This window comes from Nycticebus coucang, chromosome 14, assembly GCF_027406575.1.
Source record: "Nycticebus coucang isolate mNycCou1 chromosome 14, mNycCou1.pri, whole genome shotgun sequence".
NCBI lineage: Eukaryota > Metazoa > Chordata > Mammalia > Primates > Lorisidae > Nycticebus > Nycticebus coucang.
This window is the reverse complement of record NC_069793.1, coordinates 12,852,138-12,872,355: the sequence shown is the minus strand read 5'-3', so window position 1 is coordinate 12,872,355 and position 20,218 is coordinate 12,852,138. Positions and strand designations below refer to the sequence as shown.

General features: G+C 38.2%; 1 protein-coding gene across 1 annotated transcript; it reads left to right on the top strand.

The window, feature by feature from the left end:
• Nucleotides 1-1,361: 1,361 nt before the first annotated feature.
• Nucleotides 1,362-18,514, top strand: MS4A3 (membrane spanning 4-domains A3). Its single transcript, XM_053562174.1, is given in 7 exon segments — nt 1,362-1,431; nt 1,434-1,516; nt 2,993-3,130; nt 6,223-6,279; nt 15,469-15,627; nt 16,882-16,983; nt 18,454-18,514. Coding segments are annotated over 7 exon segments (657 nt in total). The 3' UTR covers nt 18,502-18,514.
• The last annotated feature ends 1,704 nt before the right edge of the window (nt 18,515-20,218 follow it).

Below are 20,218 nucleotides of genomic sequence, written 5' to 3'. Positions count from 1 at the left end.
TTAGAAAAAATTCAACAGTTTTAGCCATTCCCAGTATGACAAAATGAGAACAAGTGCTAACCCTCATTTTCTTTTGAATTAGTGCCTGAGAAATGTGTTACCACACTTGAGTACAAGTGAATCGTGCCTCTATACTAGCAAGTTAGAAAGGCAAACATCTTGAAAGGAAGGGGCATAAATTTATTTTGACAGAAAATTCATTAGAGAAATGGATCTGCTGTATAATTTCTAACAAAAAGTAAGAATTAAAATCCTATCGTAAACTCAGTTAATAGATTTGACAGGAGTTAGTGCACTTACATTTAATCTCGCACTGTTTCCCTTGTCAGTTATAAAAGCCTATAAGTGTTTTGCAATTGTTTTGGAGAATACTATGTAACAGAAAGCTGCTTTGCTCAACAGAACCGTCATATGAGCATTCTGTGTGTGCTTTAGTAATACATATTTTTTGGTCATAATTATTGAGGTAGTTGTTTGGTGGCCAGTAATATCTGAAACTTGAAGTCCTTTTTGGTACAAAGCAGTGTAAGTTAAAGGGTGAATACCAGCTGTTACAGGTTAAGAATTTAATATATTATCAAAGTTGACCCTTGCAATGGTAATATGAAATTCCCAAATTACTCCCCTTTTAGAGATGTGAAAACTGAGGTTCTCTCTGGTAAGCCATACAACTAGTAAATGACCAAATCTGGATTTGAATTTGGCTCTTCCATACTGCTTAAACTCCACTGTGGCATATTGCTACTGAGAAAGACATCATCTATATAATGCTCTATAATGTGATGATTTAAAAAAAAAATGCTGTTCCTTGGAGTAGAATGTCTCTAGAATATGAAATCACTTATGAGCTGTATAAGTTTGAGTTTCTCAATTTCTCTATGCCTCTTTTCCTCTTTGTAAAATGGGAATGATAATATTACAACATAGAGTTGTTGGGATGATTAAATATATTAATACATTCATAACAATTATTCAGTGCCTGGCACATAATAAACCAAATAAATGATACTTATTATTACTGGAATGTGACTCAAGCCATCACGCTCACATAAGAGACTACTGCTTGGAGAAATCATGTCTGGCTGTCCATGACTGATTTGAAGAGAGGCAAGGACTACATATCGGTCCATGTAAAAATGGGAAAGGAATCGCTCTTTACCCTCCCAGGTAGTCAAGCACCCAGGCCTACTATAATGACCCAATGATATCTGTAGTAGTACTCCAACAGAGTTATACAAACTCTATTATTATGTCCTCAGGTGCCATTTGTCAAGTCATCTTGATGTATGGAAAGAATTGAACCCTCCTATGGCAGTCAAGCCTTTGGATTTCTTTTCCATCATAGCCATAAACCACCCCAGATGGCCTCTCAAGACGCTGATGACGCGGAGCTGGGGACAGCCTCATCGAGTGGTGTACCAGGGGTTGAGCAGAGCCAGAGGGCAGGAATAATCCTGTTTACCAGCCCACTGTTGGGTCACAAGACTGTCAAAAGCAAGAACTACTTACCCTTGGGGTAAGTCAGCCTTAATACAAAAATAGGTTTAATATGTAGGAAAATAAATACAGTTGACCTTTGAACAACACGTTTGAACTGCGAGGTCCACTTACACGTGGATTTTCTTCCATCTCTGTCTGCCACCCCTCAGACAGCAAGACTGACCCTTCCTCTTCTTCCTCCTCAGCCTAATGAACGTGAAGACAATGAGTATGAAGATCTTTATAATCTGTTTCGATTTACTAAGTAGTAAATATATTGTGTCTTCCTTATGATTTTCTTAATAACATTTTCTTTTCTCTAACTTACTTTATGGTAAGAATACAGTATCTAATACATATAACATGCAAAATATATGTTGATCTACTAGTAACGTTATTGATGAGGCTTCTAGCCAGGAGTAGGCTATTAGCAGTTAAGATACTGGGGAGTCGGGGTGGTGCTTGTGGCTCAGTGAGTAGAGTGCTGGCCCCATTATTCCGAGGGTGGCAGGTTCAAACCCAGTCCCGACCAAACTGCAACAAAAAAATAGCCGGGTGTTGTGGGGGGTACCTGTAGTCCCACTGCTTCGGAGGCTGAGGCAAGAGAATCTCCTAAGCCCAAGAGCTGGAGGTTTTTGTGAGCTGTGATGCCACAGCACTCTACTGAGGATGACAGAGTAAGACACTGTCTCTAAAAAAAAAAAAAAAAAAAAAAAAAAATATATATATATATATATATATATATATATATGGGATATATGGGGAGTCAAAAGTTATGTAATCTATACACAGATTTTTACCTGTGTGGCGGTGGGCACCCCACACTACCATGTTGTTCAAGGGCCAACTGTGTCATGTGAAAACCTTATGTATGCTGCTAGGGAAGAATTTATGAGTTATTTATCACCGAGTCAATGATAAATTGAAGAAAAGTCAAATGAGACTAACTAGAGACTTCGAGATTAGAAGTGCCGAAATTCTTTCATGGTAGAAAACATCTTTATGTTTGGAAAATAGATTCCAGGACCGTTCATTTTTCCTTTGTGCCTTTTGAACACTCCTATCAGGAGGTCAAGCTCTATGAAGCTCAGATTCCATATTTAAAATTAAAAAGTTGAGTTGCGGGAGAGGCTGAGTAGAACACTTCTCAACATCTGTCTGCTCTGTCCTGTGAGGGCCCTGAAGCATGCTGAGGAGGGATTTTGATCCCGTCGGTCTTTCCAGCCACGTCTCCCTTACCCTTTTGCCACTTTTGCGAGCAGTTTGTGAAGATGAACAGAAACATGGGGGAGAGGTGAAAATGAGGGGGGGTTGCCTCTGCAACTGGTGGGGATAGCGCAGGACAAAAAACTCCCTCAAGAGCTCTTGCTCAGTTAACTTAGGCTTGACATTTTAACCATTTCAAGCACTGCCAATTTCTTTCTGAGGAAAATTAAAATGGTCTGTTTTCAATGTACACTTCAGAATAAGATTTCTTATGCTTCTCTCTCACCCCCGCTGCTGCTGCTTTCAGGCCATCCAGATCCTGAACGGAGCCATGATTCTGGCTCTGGGTGTTTCTCTGGGCTCCTTACAATACGTGGCACACCTTTTCCGGCATTTCTTTTTCTTCACCTTCTACACAGGCTACCCGGTGTGGGGCGCTGTGTTCGTGAGTATTCACACTCCCCCGCGTAGATCCTCTCTTAGACGCTACTGCTACAAACGTACTTACTATGAAAGTCAAGTTCGTAGGTTATTTGAAGGTTGCATGCCGCAGTTTTGATCTGTAATTCTTGACCCAAGCAGGTTATAAAAGCCCCTTTCTTTCTGATTAAAACAAATCACATTTTTAAAGCACAAAGTAAATCTCAAAATTAACACAATTCACAAAAAGTGAAGGGAAAAAAATCATTTTATCATAAGGACATTTGCACTAGATTGTTTATCACAGCTCAGTTTATAATCACCAAGATGTGCAAACAGCCTAAATGCCCACCAACCCAGGAATGGATTAACAAGCTGTGGTCTATGTATACCATGGAATACTATTCAGCCATAGAAAAAGATGGGAGACTTTACATCTGGAGTTGAAACACATTCTTCTTAGTAAAGTATCACAAGATGGAAAAGCAAGGATCCAATGTGCTCAATACTAACATGAAGCCAGCAGACCATCTAGCACAGGCCCACAAAAGAGAAAAACTCAATTCAGTTCAAGATGGACAAAGTGATTCGTCCAAGGTTACAGAATGAAGATGAGATGAAGCTTAGCTATTGTTAAGGGGGAAGAGGGCAGGAGGAAGGAGGGAGGAGGGAGGGGGATTGGTGTGCTACCACTTTATGTGCAAAATGTAAGGGTATATGGCACACCTCCTGGGTGCAAGACACTACCACAGGGACTCTTTCTAATAAATGCAAACATTGTAATCTAGTTAGTTGTTTAACTCATTATTAACCTAAAATTAAAACATTAACGTAAATCTATATAGTATTCAGTTTATAGATACTAAGAAAATTGAATGAAAAATGAATACTGATGAGTTGCTTTATGGTACAGACAAGAGTCTTGGATTGGGAGATAAATTTGCAGACTACTGCTTGAAAATCAAGTTATTTCTCCTCTATGGGTCAAAATGTAATCAGCTTAAATAGGCTTTGGGGCTAGGTAATCTTTAAAATTTTTAAATTCATGCCCGTCAACCTGGGAGTGTGATTATCACTTACCTGATGGTTCATTTTTTTAAAGTGGTGAATGAGAGCTGTTTGTTAATCAGCTTTTGTTATTATTTTCTCATTAATCTGGTGCTGGGCTTTTGAGAATTTACACATGTTCAGTCCTGACCAGAATGTTAAAAAACAAATATGCTACGTGAAATATAAGATGGGGAAGTTTAGCTGAAAATAATGAGTAGAACGTGTTATTAACTAATGAAAAAAAGAGATATTGATAGCAAGTCTTGGGCTTTAATACAGTGTATTCATAGCGTATTTAAAAACCACTGTCCTTCAGATCTCCTTTAAAAGAAAATTGCTCTTAATTTGGTTAAATTCTCTTGGAAACAAAACAGATCTCATACTCTGATAAAAGATTATACAGTTTACTGTTTCTGGGTAAAGCCTAAAACATGCAATTTGGATTTGATATTTCTAAGCCTTTAAGCTAGTTACTATTATTTTAATGGAATAGTTAAAATCTGATTTTTTTTTTTTTCTTAAGGGAACTGAGATACACATGAGCTCTTTATAATGAATCCTGACTATCTTCTATATTGTAGGAGAGAAAATAATGAAGGATTCTATTTGGTCAGGAAAGAGTTTTCTCAGAAAGTGAGATCCACTTGTCAAAAAAAAAAAAAAAAAGTTTTACTCTTTAGCACCCTCAACATTAAGCTTTAAATCTGAATTCCAGCGCTGGCAGCTTCCCTCTGGCCTGGTATCACCTACAGAGCAAGGTCTAAGGTCTATTCCTTGCCTGCAAATCTGCCCGTGCTTGCAGCTATAATCTAATTCCCTTCCCTCTCCACTGGCACGAGCCTTATTGTGTATCAACTCCATGATCCCTTCCGTTTATTTATATTTCTCTCTAATTGTTATTAATTGTATGACTTTTGAGCTTCTACCCTTTGATTTTTCTCCCCAGAGTAGTAGAAATAATAATATGAAGATCTTCTCTTTGGGTCTCTGAAATTAAGTGGAAAAATGTATGCAAAACCTTAGCTATTGTTAATCATTTGCATGTTTTCTGTATGCTGGACAAATATCTAAGCCTTGCATATGTATTGTTTCATTTTATCCCCACACAGATGTAAAGTTGGCCCATCTGTGTTACATAGAAAAAGACACTGAGGCTAGGAGAGGCTTAGTGCTTTGTCCAAGGTTACAGAATGAAGATAAGATGAAGCTGGGATCAGAGCACAGGGTATAGTGATTCAAAAGGTTCCTGTGATAACCTCTTTGTTATTTAATACACAATTCAAAGCCTGTTCATGTTCCCTTCATGTTCAACCAGAATTCAGTAGCTAAATTTCATGTGGCAAGGCCTTTGCTCTCCGTGATTTTGGAAACTTTTCTCTTAATCCACAGGAGTGGCTTGGTAAAAAGGTAGAGAAGTAAAAAACAGGATGAAAATTCTGAGAAAATTATAGAGAAAATTTAATTTATCAAAAAAAGAATAGTGTATCAAGTAATAATTTAAAATTTAGAGGGTATAAGAATATGAACACTTAGATTTGTAAAAGATCTTTCAGAGCACCTCGTGCAATAAATCAATTCCTTATCTGAAGTTTGAGTAAGAACATGAAAATTATATTATTATCCATCTACATATATGTACATAAATATCAGTTACATTTGCTCTAAATATGAGCATAAATATGATCATATTATGTTAACTATATATACAGTTATATATAGTTATAATCATTACATTATATTGTTTAAAATAATTGGCTATTTTAAATTGCACATGAACTTTATGGACACCTTGTATATATGTTTTTAAAGTAGCCACATTCTCATAAACCTGTAAAAAGCCATACATAATACACAAAGAAAAGATTATATAATTTACTCAATTTAAAGTAATTCAAAATTTTAGTCATACCCAATAATGAGCACCATCAAGTATAATTTTGTGTTCTAAGATATGAATTTAGAAGCTGTGTATGACTTTTACTAGATACTCGCTAATGAAGGGAAGGCCGAGAAGAATGATTGATGCTTAATATTCCTTTATCTGTTTTACTTCCTGTTTTCAAACAGTTTATTAGTTCAGGAACCTTGTCTGTTGTGGCAGGGAGAAAACCCACAAGAATACTGGTAAGTGCAAGTTCCTCTTTTTCTGTGATCATAGAAATGGAAATAAATTACTCACTAACAGCAGGAAAGTAGGGGTGGGTCACTCCCTCCGAGACACTGGGTGTGTCATTTAAGGTTCAAGAAAAATAGTGTTCTTTTGTTAAAGTATTCAGATGCCACCTGATCCAAAAATCATATAGACTGTGAATATGCGACCTGGGATAATGGCTCTAAATGTTTGAATCTGAAGCTTAGAAAAAAGGCTTCTTTATTTCTGTGTGTTGTCAAGATTGACAGAGTCTAATTATTTCAGCCATAGGATCTCCCACCACTAACTAGTTCCACAACTGAAAGTGAAAAAAACAGCCTAAATGCCCACCAACCCAGGAATGGATTAACAAGCTGTGGTATATGTACACCATGGAATACTATTCAGCCATTAAAAAAAATGGAGACTTTACATCCTTCGTATTAACCTGGATGGAAGTGGAAGACATTATTCTTAGTAACCTGGCTTATTGTACCCTCAATGAATCCCCAACAATAAAAAAAAAAAAAAAAGACAAAAAAAATATATAAAAAAAGAAAGTGAAAAATTCCATTCTTGCAGTCTTTCCTTAACCAGCTGAGCCTCTGTTGTATGTTCCCGCCAAGTCATCTAGACAATGATCCTCCACTATCCTGCTCTATTCATTCACTTTTCCTCTTCTCTAGATGGATCGGTCACCGTTTTATCTGATCCTCAAACACCAGTCCCTTTTCTTGATCCTCACTCTCTACTGATGCCCTTATTTCCTATTCTGAGAAAACTGACACCATCAGAAGGAGACTTTTTGGACTCCCCCTGTAACATCTCCTCCATGAACTAGGTCTGTACTGAGTTTTTCCTTCTACCCTCTTACCATAGGTTAACCCTGTGATTTTCTTTAAAGTTGATTTCCTGCCTGAGTATTAGATTCCATCCCTTTTCTCCCCACGTACAAATCTACCACTTCCATTTGTCTGTCTGTACTGGATCTTTTTTTTTTTTTTTTTTAATTTATTTATTTATTTTATTTATTTATTTTTTTTTTATTGTTGGGGATTCATTGAGGGTACAATAAGCCAGTTACACTGATTACAATTGTTAGGTAAAGTCCCTCTTGCAATCATGTCTTGCCCCCATAAAGTGTGACACACACTAAGGCCCCACCCCCCTCCCTCCATCCCTCTTTCTGCTTCACCCCCATGACCTTAATTGTCATTAATTGTCCTCATATCAAGATTGAGTACATAGGATTCATGCTTCTCCATTCTTGTGATGCTTTACTAAGAATAATGTCTTCCACTTCCATCCAGGTTAATACGAAGGATGTAAAGTCTCCATTTTTTTTAATGGCTGAATAGTATTCCATGGTATACATATACCACAGCTTGTTAATGCATTCCTGGGTTGGTGGGCATTTAGGCTGTTTCCACATTTTGGCAATGGTAAATTGAGCTGCAATAAACAGTCTAGTACAAGTATCCTTATGATAAAAGGATTTCTTTCCTTCTGGGTAGATGCCCAGTAATGGGATTGCAGGATCAAATGGGAGGTCTAGCTTGAGTGCTTTGAGGTTTCTCCATACTTCCTTCCAGAAAGGTTGTACTAGTTTGCAGTCCCACCAGCAATGTAAAAGTGTTCCCTTCTCTCCACATCCATGCCAGCATCTGCAGTTTTGAGATTTTGTGATGTGGGCCATTCTCACTGGGGTTAGATGATATCTCAGGGGTGTTTTGATTTGCATTTCTCTAATATATAGAGATGATGAATATTTTTTCATGTGTTTGTTAGCCATTCGTCTGTCGTCTTTAGAGAAAGTTCTATTCATGTCTCTTGCCCATTGATATAAGGGATTGTTGGCTTTTTTCATGTGGATTAATTTGAGTTCTCTATAGATCCTGGTTATCAAGCTTTTGTCTGATTGAAAATATGCAAATATCCTTTCCCATTGTGTGGGTTGTCTCTTTGCTTTGGTTATTGTCTCCTTAGCTGTACAGAAGCTTTTCAGTTTAATGAAGTCCCATTTGTTTATTTTTGTTGTTGTTGCAATTGCCATGGCAGTCCTCTTCATGAAGTCTTCCCCCAGGCCAATATCTTCCAGTGTTTTGCCTATGCTTTCTTGGAGGATTTGTATTGTTTCATGCCTTAAATTTAAGTCCTTTATCCATCTTGAATCAATTTTTGTGAGTGGGGAAAGGTGTGGGTCCAGTTTCAGTCTTTTACATGTAGACATCCAGTTCTCCCAACACCATTTATTGAATAGGGAGTTTTTCCCCCAAGGTAAGTTCTTGTTTGGTTTATCGAAGATTAGGTGGTTGTAAGATGTTAGTTTCATTTCTTGGTGTTCAATTCGATTCCAAGTGTCTATGTCTCTGTTTTTGTGGCAGTACCATGCTGTCTTGAGCACTATGGCTTTGTAGTACAGACTAAAATCTGGTATGCTGATGCCCCTAGCTTTATTTTTGTTACTAAGAACTGCCTTAGCTATACGGGGTTTTTTCTGGTTCCATACAAAACGCAGAATCATTTTTTCCAAATCTTGAAAGTACGATGTAGGTACTTTGATAGGAATGGCATTGAATAGGTAGATTGCTTTGGGAAGTATAGACATTTTAACAATGTTGATTTTTCCCATCCATGAGCATGGTATGTTCTTCCATTTGTTAATATCCTCTGCTATTTCCTTTCTGAGGATTTCATAGTTTTCTTTATAGAGGTCCTTCACCTCCTTCGTTAGGTATATTCCTAGGTATTTCATTTTCTTTGAAACTATGGTGAAGGGAGTTGTGTCCTTGATTAGCTTCTCATCTTGACTGTTATTGGTGTATACAAAGGCTACTGACTTGTGGACATTGATTTTATATCCTGAAATATTACTGTATTTTTTGATGACTTCTAGGAGTCTTGTGGTTGAGTCTTTGGGGTTCTCTAAGTATAAGATCATGTCGTCAGCAAAGAGGGAGAGTTTGACCTCCTCTGCTCCCATTTGGATTCCCTTTATTTCCTTGTCTTGCCTAATTGTATTGGCTAGAACTTCCAGCACTATGTTGAATAGTAAAGGTGACAGAGGACAACCTTGTCTGGTTCCAGTTCTAAGAGGAAAAGCTTTCAGTTTAACTCCATTCAGTAAAATATTGGCTGTGGGTTTGTCATAGATAGCTTCAATCAGTTTTAGAAATGTGCCACCTATGCCTATACTCTTCAGTGTTCTAATTAGAAAAGGATGCTGGATTTTATCAAATGCTTTTTCTGCATCTATTGAGAGGATCATGTGATCTTTATTTTTGCCTCTGTTAATATGGTGGATAACGTTTATGGACTTACGTATGTTAAACGAGCCTTGCATCCCTGGGATGAAGCCTACTTGATCATGATGAATGACTTTTTTGATGATAAGCTGTAATCTATTGGCTAGGATTTTGTTCAGAATTTTTGCATCTATATTCATGAGTGAGATTGGTCTGAAATTCTCCTTTTTGTTTGGGTCTTTTCCTGGTTTTGGTATCAGGGTGATGTTTGCTTCATAGAATGTGTTGGGGAAGATTCCTTCTTCCTCAATTTTTTGGAATAATTTCTGCAGTACAGGAATAAGCTCTTCCTTGAAGGTTTGATAGAATTCTGGAGTGAAGCCATCTGGACCAGGGCATTTTTTAGTTGGAAGCTTTTTTATTGTTTCTTTGATCTCAGTGCTTGAAATTGGTCTGTTCAGGAGGTCTATTTCTTCCTGGCTAAGTCTAGGGAGAGGGTGTGATTCCAAATATTGATCCATTTCCTTCACATTGTCAAATTTCTGGGCATAGAGTTTCTGGTAGTATTCAGAGATGATCTCTTGTATCTCTGTGGGATCAGTTGTTATTTCCCCTTTATCGTTTCTGATTGAGGTTACTAGAGATTTTACTTTTCTATTTCTAGTAAGTCTGGCCAATGGTTTATCTATTTTATTTATTTTTTCAAAAAACCAACTCCTTGTTTCATTAATTTTCTGAATGATTCTTTTGTTTTCAATTTCATTGATCTCTGATTTGATTTTGGATATTTCTTTTCTTCTACTGAGTTTAGGCTTAGATTGTTCTTCTTTTTCCAATTCCATAAGATCTCTTGTGAGACTGTTGATGTGCTCTCTATCTGTTTTTCGAATGTAGGCATCTAAAGCGATGAATTTTCCTCTCAAAACTTCTTTTGCAGTATCCCACAGGTTTTGGTAGCTTGTGTCTTCATTGTTGTTATGCTCAAGGAAGTTAATGATTTCCTGTTTTATTTCTTCCTGCACCCATCTGTTATTCAACAGAAGATTGTTTAATTTCCATGCCTTTGGGTGGGCTTGAGCATTTTTGTTAGAGTTGAGTTCCACCTTTAGTGCCTTATGGTCTGAGAAGATACAAGGTAAAATTTCAATTCTTTTGATTCTGTTGATATTTGTTTTGTGTCCCAGGATATGATCAATTTTGGAGAATGTTCCATGGGGTGATGAGAAGAATGTATATTCTTTATCTTTGGGATAGAGTGTTCTATATGCGTCTATCAAGCATAGTTGTTCTAGGGTCTCATTTAAATCTCTTATATCTTTGTTTAATTTCTGTTTAGAGGATCTGTCCAACTCTGTAAGAGGTGTGTTAAAGTCCCCTGTTATGATGGTATTATCAGATATCATATTGCTCAGACTGAGTAAGGTCTGCTTCAAGAATCTGGGAGCATTTAAATTGGGTGCATAAATATTTAGAATTGAAATGTCTTCTTGTTGTAGTTTTCCCTTGACCAATATAAAGTGATCATCTTTGTCTTTTTTGACTTTAGTTGCTTTAAATCCACATGTATCTGAAAATAAGATTGCAACTCCTCTTTTCTTCTGAATTCCATTTGCCTGAAAAATTGTCTTCCATCCCTTGACTCGGAGCTTTAATTTGTCTTTTGAAGCCAGGTGTGTTTCTTGCAGACAGCAAATGGATGGCTTGTGTTTTTTAATCCAGTCAGCCAATCTATGTCTCTTCAGTGGGGAATTCAAGCCATTAACATTTATGGAGATAATTGATAAGTGTGGTAGTATTCTATTCGTCTTATTTGGTGAGAGTCCATTGCTTAGTTTTATCTTTTGCATCAGTGTGGAGGTTAGGCTCTGTCCTTTGATTTCTGAGTTCTTACTTTGCTGCTGATCCATTGTGGTGGTCAGTGTGCAGAACAGGTTGAAGTATTTCCTGTAGAGCTGGTCTTGTTGTGGCGAATTTCCTCAATGTTTGTATATCCATAAATGATTTGATTTCTCCATCAATTTTGAAGCTTAGCTTAGCAGGGTACAGAATTCTGGGCTGAAAATTGTTCTGTTTAAGTAGATTAAAGGTAGATGACCATTGTCTTCTTGCTTGGAAAGTTTCATTAGAGAAGTCTGCGGTCACTCTGATGGATTTGCCCCTGTAGGTCAACTGGCGCTTACTCCTGGCAGCTTGCAGAATCTTTTCTTTTGTCTTGACTTTGGACAGGTTCATCACAATGTGTCTTGGAGAAGCTCGGTTAGAGTTGAGGCGACCTGGGGTCCGATATCCCTCTGAAAGCAGTGTGTCAGAATCTTTGGTGATGTTTGGGAAATTTTCTTTTATAATATTCTCTAGTATGGCTTCCATTCCTCTGGGGCATTCTTCTTCCCCTTCTGGAATTCCTATAACTCGTATGTTGGAACGCTTCATAAAGTCCCATAATTCTGACAGGGAACGTTCTGCTTTCTCTCTCTTCTTTTCTGCCTCTTTTACTATCTGAGTTATCTCAAAAACTTTGTCTTCTACCTCTGAAATTCTTTCTTCTGCATGGTCTAACCTGTTGCTGATACTTTCCATTGCATCTTTAAGTTCCCTGATTGACTGTTTCATTTCCTTCAGCTCTGCTATATCCTTTTTATATTCTTCATATCGTTCATCTCTGATTTGATTCTGTTTTTGGATTTCCTTTTGGTTATTTTCCACTTTATTAGCAGTTTCCTTCATTGTTTCCATCATTTCTTTCATTGTTTTCAACATGTGTATTCTAAATTCCCTTTCTGTCATTCCTAACATTTCTGTATAGGTGGAATCCTCTGCAGTAGCTACCTCATGGTCCCTTGGCGGAGTTGTTCTGGACTGGTTCTTCATGTTGCCTGGAGTTTTCTGCTGATTCTTCCTCATGAGTGATTTCTTTTATCTGTTTCCTTGCCCTAATTTTCCTTTCACTTCCTCTTGCTCTTTAAGATCTTGTGCCTGTGGACTAAGGGTTACAGGACCAGAAGGGTGAGAAGATTGAGGAGCAAAAAAGGGATGAAAGAAAGGAGGACCGAGTGATAAGAAAAAAAAAAACAAAGAAAGATAGAGAAAGGAGAGGGGGTGGGCATAAGGAATATTGACAAAAAGAAGAGAGGCACAGAAAGAGGGAGACAGGGCAATATAGGTGTACAGTAGGGTACTTTGACACAACCTTAAAAAACCCCACCTTCTGGGGGTGCCCCAGTTGGGTGGTTCCCTTGAGGTCAGCAGCTCTTTGCTAACCTGATCAGACACAGTACCCCACCTCCACCAAGTAGAGAGGAAAGACAAAAATGCTATAAATCGAACCAAAACAAGCAAACAGAAAACTTTATGGGGATACAATGTGGTGAAAAACCAAATGATAGCGGTAGAAACACTAGCAAAAATGAAGTTGTAGTTACTAAAAAAGGCAGCAATGGGAAATTATAATTAAACTAGAAAAATTGAGAAAGAAAAAGGGATCTGTATGGAAAAGATTGAAATTAAAAAACAAAGGAACATCAACAACGTCAAAATAAACAAACAAACAAACAAAAAAAAATACACAACCAAAAACAAAGCAGTTTGTATATGTTATTGAATATTGTCTGGGCAACACGTGGTCTTATGGGGTATGATATGTTAGTCACAGTTCTGATACGACTGGAGGCAGCTGATTTCTCAAACCCCAGCAGGTAGACACCCTAAATCTCTCTTCAGCCCACTTAAAAGGCACTTTGAACTTGTAAACTTGCTGAGCAGAAGCTTTCCCAGCTTTCTTGCTGGAATCACTGCTGAAGTGGCTATCCACTTACCCAGGGTGCCAAAACCAGTCTCACTCTGCCCCTGAGGGTTAGGGCTGCAAGGCGGCTCAGACCCCACCCTTAGGCTACTTGGTTGCTGGGTTACCAGCTCCCACCCGTTTCTAGCTCTGCGACCTTGAGGGCGGAGCTTGCCGGGGCAGATCACTGACAATGGATCCGTGTGACCCACCGCCAAACACTATTAGCTCCGTCTGGCTCAGCGGCTCAGACTGGGGCCCTAGACAACGGCCAAAGTTCTCCGCACTCCCGCTCAGGCCTTCCCCAAATCAGTTCAACTCAGTGCCAAGTCCAAGGACATCAAAACAGTTCACAGGTAAGGCCTTTCTGGTTTGCAGTCTCTCTGCTACTGAACTTACAGTTGTGGGCGGGTTTAGACGGATTGAACACACGCGACCACTTGCCGGTTTTCCACTGTTCTAGTCCTCCTCTTGGGGTCCAGAAGTCTCTCGCTGACTCCCTGTATCCTCATAGGAGTGATGATAGGCAGTTCCCACCAGCCAGAGATGCCTGGAGTCCTATCTCCCCAGACTCACGGTGCCCAGATGCAAGGAAGCTGTTACTCGGCTGCCATCTTGCTCCGCCTCTGTACTGGATCTTTTAAATCAGCATGTGAAGGTCCAGACACGCTTCTCAACTTACCTGAAAAAGAAATCGTGACATTATTTCCCTGCTAACTACAGACAGAATTTGTTTTTTCTTCTGTAGCTAAACTCTTTCCAGGGATTTATCCATAATGTCCCTAGTTTCTATCTGCCCAGTTTCAATTAAACCCACTTCACTGAGACTTTATTTTCTTCTCTTCCATGCTCTTTCAATGATCTTTAAGATCATTGAAGTTTTCGCCGTGGTCAATTCTTAATTCTCATCCAGCTATGCACAGCCTTGGCACAGTGGGTTACTCGCTCTTCCTCTAATAATCTCTTCCCTTGGCTTCCAGCATACCTTGAATGGCTGGTTTTCCTTTCATCTTTTGGTTTTTCCTTTCCTAGTTCCTTTTCTTCTCTCTGGCCTTTTAACGTTGTGATGACCCAGAATTCAATTCTCTGCCACTTGCTCATCTCAATCTTCTTGGGTTATATCATTCATTCCAAGTGGCTTTGAATAACACCTGTATGCTCAAAAAAACCTGAAGTAAATTTTCCAGCCTGGATTTCTCTCCTGAGCGTCAGGTTAGCATGTATAATTATTTCCGCTCAGATGTTTAAAAGATGCAAAACTCCTAATCTTCCCGAAACCTTCTCCATGTACAGTCATCCTCATGGCAGCTGATGGGAACTCCATCTTTCTAATTCCCAGATCAAATGCTTTACCATATTCCTGACTCTTCTAATTTTCTGAATTAAACTGGTCAGCAGATTCTGTGTGGCTCTCCCTTCAAACTCTATCAGAGGTGTCACCTTGTCTGGTCTTTCTGCTGATGACACTTCATCCAACTTACTTTTTCTCTCTTAACTGCTTTCATCCTTGAACCCCTTTTACCAGTCTCTTGAGAAACAGAGTGAGCCCTTCAAATCATAAATCTGAGTATATAACTTGTTTGCTCAGAATCCTTCACTGGCTTTGTATTTTTCTCAAAGTTGGAAAAGGAGTCCTTTTCGTGACCTACAGGGGTGACACCTTGTTAACTGTCTTCATTTTCTGATACTGTCTTTCTGCCTCCAACCACCGTGGCCCCTTGCTTCCCTGGAACATTCTGGCCTCAGGGCTTTGAACTGAGGGTTTTCTTGACTGCAAGCACATTCCTCCAGATATCGCTTGGCTACCTGCACCCTCATTCCCTTCATGCTGTCCCAAGTGTCATTCTTATTTAATACCACTCCTCTCTGGATTTCCAACGTCTCCTTATCTCACTCTCTGAGCCCATAGTGCTTAACCACTTTCAAAAAATGTTGTATAATTACCTATTACATGGTACGTTTATTGTTTTCTTTGTCTTCAATGCTAAAATGTAAGCTCCACGGGGAGGGATATCTTTGCTTGCTCATTGATGTTTACCTGGCATCTAGGATATTGCTGGGTGTGTACATAGCATTCTATCAATGTTTGCTTCAATAAAATGTTATCAAGGGAATGAAGTATATGTTGCATATATTAATTGAAAATTCTTCTTTTTTAGATGCAAAACAGTTTTGGAATGAACATTGCCAGTGCGACAATTGCACTAGTTGGGATTGCTTTTCTCTCAATAAATTTGGCAGTTAACAACCAGTCAATCAAGAGTTGTCAGTCTTCAAAGTCGCCGGACTTATGCATTTACATGAGCTCCTCATCAAATGTATGTTTTTAAAAAATATTTTTAATCATAAAGTATTTCGAACAATCAAAATGTCGAGAAAAATAGCAAATCAGTTATCATGCTACTTTGAGTTGAATCTTGGGTCTGCCACCAGTTAGCTCTGCAATAAAGGACGAGTTAGAAAACCTCTCAGTGTTTTATTCTTATTTTTGAAATGAGAGTAATAATAGTACCCATCCCATAGAGCTGATGTGAGAATTAAATAATATGGGATTAGCAATTAAAACAGGGCTTAGCATATCATGTTATGCTATTATGAATATTACTACTGCTACCACTATTACTATATCACTCCCCAAAGAGATTACATTTAAAAAAATTTTATTTCACATCTCGTTGCTTAATAAAACAAACTTGAGAGATATACAACTTTCTCTGTGATCTGGAATGTTAAGATAATAACTTGAACTTTCAAATAACTTTACTTTTGAACTTCTTTGAATATTGTATTTTAAAAAGGAAGCTCTTTAATAACCCAAATTATTTTTTGTTTTTGTTAAGGTATTCTACCTCTTCTGGGGTCAACTTACAATTTTCCTTTGAAATTGTCCTGATGGTCTATGATCTGTAAATTTCTATTTACCGATTCACTCCTAAGCCTCCTGTTTTCTAATACTACTCATGGTAGTTTGTGTCGTTTTTTTATGATGTTTTAAATTACCTACATCTGTATTTTTATCTAGGTCTGATTTGTGTGTGTGTGGATTTTGTGCCATTTTTTTTCTAGAACTATTTTGTATTTGTTTATCTTAGGTGCCTTAGTAATAACAGAAGGCTCATACCCCAGCAATAATTTTACTTTGTATTTTTATCAGCTTAGTGTTCATATCAGGGTAAACGTTTCTAGGGATAATACTGCACTTAAATACATAAACTCCTCTAAAGTACTAAAGTCATTTTTGTCCATTTTTCTTAAACTGCCTACTTGTGTCCTCAGTTTACTGCTTTTCAGATTGGTAGATGTTAGTGATAACATCACAATTTTATTTCCACAGCTTCTCCCAGTGGCTACTTCATATGGGTTGATACCAAAATACGACATCTCTCTCTGTTCCGGAAAAATGTTTTCATGTATTAAGATTGAGACTGCATTCCTTCTGCAACATCATATGCTTCTGTTCCTTACATCTAATTTATACATCACGTTGTTTCATTTCGTGAGGGGGAACTGTGGTAGTGTGGTTTCTTCTGAATGTTTCTACCAGGTTTGATTTGAGGTCTCCTCTGCCCTAGGGCCTGGTATCTCTGATGCTGATTCTCACCTTGCTGGAGCTGTGCGTAACCATCACTCTCTCAGCCCTGTGGTGCAAGGCCAACTGCTGTGATATGACAGAGGTGGGTTTGTTAAAATGGCTAATGATTCACATGGTCTGCAAATCTATCCCTAGAGTTTGAAGCTGTTTTGACTGTTGAACAGAAAATGTTTAGTTCTGAAAATTAAGTTTGCAAACTTGTCACTGTGTGCCCACATTGGCAGCACTATGCAAACAGCTCAACAAGGCCTCTTAACTTTGGTATATCAGTGGCTCTCAGCTGTGTTCGTGTAGACATGTGGCTATGTCTTGCTAAATGTTGTTCATTATTGTTGTTGTGTGTTTTGTGTGCCATTTTGAGAATGTGGAGTTTGATTAGAGCAACCAACAAACATTAAGCTTCTTATTAAACTTGGTAAGAGTAGAAGTGAAATCAGGGACAGGTTAATCCAAGTTTATGGGAATAAAGGCATGAAGAAAGTGGCAGTGTACAAGCATATTAAACATTTTTTTGAGGGAGAGAGAACACGTCATGGATGAAGAATGGTCAGAGCAGCCAATAACAACCAGAACTGATGAAAACAGTTGCAAAAATCCATTGAATTGTGCATCATAATCATTGGCTGACTGTGAGGAGTATAGAAGACAAAGTAAACATCAGTAGAGAAAAAGTTAGGAAAATCTTAACTGAAAATCTTAAAAGAGATGAGAAAGGTGTGTGAAAAGGTGATCCCAAAGGAGCTTACCAAGGAACAAAAGCAAAGAGCTCACAGGGCACTATCCATGAGGAGGTTTTAGCCACTACACAAATACCTGTATTGGAACCCCCTCCCTACTCACCTAATCTGGCCCCCAGTGACTTTTCTTTACCTTGAGCTAAAGGAAATATTGAAAAGAAGACATTTTTAGGACATTCAGCACACTAAAGATAATACAATGACAACTTCAATGGCCATTCCAGAAAAAGAGTTCCAAAATTGCTTTGAAGGGTGGACTAGACACTGGCATCAGTGCATAGCTTCCCAAGGGCAGTACCTCAAGGGTGACCATAGTGATATTCAGCAACGAGATAGGTAGCACTTTTCCTGGGATGAGTTTGTGAACTTAATTATCAGACCTCATGTGTAGTCTACTTTATTTGTAGAGTTCCTAGAGTTAGATTATGTGAATGAAGGCTAAAAAAGAACTTAAATGCTAAAATACAAGAGCAAACAGTGTATATAATAAATAAGAGCATATATGTTTTACACAACTAGAATTAAATTTAGTCATTTTCTTACAACTTGTCACTTCCTAACTGTATAACCCGGGAAATGCTAAGGGTTTTTTCCCCTAGGTTTTAGGTATCTAGACTGGAAAATAAAAACAGTGTTTTTATTGTCTTCTGATGTTTTGATGAGGACCAGGTGCATAATCTTTAGACTGTGTTTAGCATAGTAATAATCAGTAAATAAATATTATTGGTGGTGATCGTGATGATAAATAGGAAGCGATGGGAAAAAAGAAAGATGATGATCCGGTTCTTAGAGATTAATGTTGTTTTATTTTCAAGGCTACTTCCTCGCTTCCCAATTCTGTGGAATCAGAAATACCCTCCTGATGAAAGCAATTCTGAGAGCATGAAAGTTCAACCTTAAATCTCCAAAAAGGCAGAGATTCAACCAAGAACTCAGGAGAGCAAAAGCTCGTGAGACCCAATCTTCCCATTATGGCACCATTTATAAGAAATGTGGACATTTGACTCAATCCTTTCTGACTTAACTATAAATCCCATTAGTGTGTTCTGGGTATGAAAAGACAAATCTATTTCTTTAGGCGTTCTTGGGCTTGTAACTCCTAGGATCACTCCCCCACAGGTGTTTCCAGAAATTGGTCGTCTTTCTTCTTCCCCATCTCCTCCATTGCTTCATGAGGGTCAAGGAAGGGAAGTGGTAGGTAGTGCAACCCCTATTTCATGTATTCTCCCTAAAATCCTACTTCCAACCATCCCATGGGAAGGAAAAATGAACTATTTTTTTTTCATTGTAGAAAAATGCTTCTTGACTTTAGCTGACATCAGCATTACAAAAACCATTAAATAAAAAAAAATTATAATCATTATTGAACAGATTTTCACTACATTTGAGGTGGGAGGGTTTAGTCTCAGAGACTTTGTTTCTCTCAGTTTCTGGGGCTCACATATGCCCAGATACATAAATGGTGGTTTAAACTGTGGACTCGGAGAACAAGGTCAACAGTTGTTTTAAAAGGACCTTGAGAAACTTAAAGCAGAGAAGTAAGAACAAGGGTTTCAGAATCTGATAGTCTGGGTTCAAATCCTGACACTGTCACTTAATTACCTCTCTGAACTTAGGCAAGTTACTTCATCTCTCTGTCCCAGCTCTCCTCATCTATAAGACAGATGTAATGATATCAGCTACCTTCTCAGTTGTTATGAAGATGATGAAAATAAAGAACATGTGAAATATCACCTTGACAGCTGGATGATAATGCTGCTGTCGGTGCTGGTCTTCCAGTACTGTGTTGAATAGAAGTGGCAAGAATGGGCTCAGAGGCTTTCATGTTTTTTTATAGTATCTTATCTTTCTCAACTTAAAGAACTCTCTTTTTAGCATTTCTTGCAAGGCAGGTCTAGTGGCAATAAATTTCCTCAACTTTTGTTTGTCTCGGAAAGTCTTTATTTCTCCATTTCTGAAGGACAGTTTTTCCAAGAACAAACAGCATTCTGGATTGGCAGGACTTCTCCCCCCATTCTCCCCCAGTTCCCGAGTCTCCCTCACTCTCCTTTCTCCCCACACTTTGCAGATATTATACTCACTTCTGGCCTGCGAGGTGTCTACCGGCAGATCCCCGAACATGTTTATGGAGACGCTATCGAATGTGAGAAAAGCAACTTTTCTGTTGCTGCTTTCAAAATTCTCTTTTTGCCTTTTATCCTTGATAATTATAATGTAACTCAGTATGAATATCTTTGTATGTTATCTCGGGGCCCCTGAGCTTTCTGGGTGCCTATTTCCTTCCCTAGATTTATGAAGTTTTCCTCTATTATTTTTAAAATAAGCTCTTTTTCTTTGCCCCTCTTCTTCATCACCAAATCCCATAATACATATATTGGTCTGTTTAATGATGTCCCATAAGGCCCTTATGTTTTTTTATTTTTGTTCCTTTTTCCTTTTTGTTGCTCTGACTGGATAGTTGCAATGCACTGTCTTTGAGTTCTCTGATGCTTCCATCTGTGTGATCTAGTCTGCTGTGAAGCTATCTATTGGATTTCATTTCAGATGTTATGTTCTTCAGCTCTGTGATTTCTGTTTGGT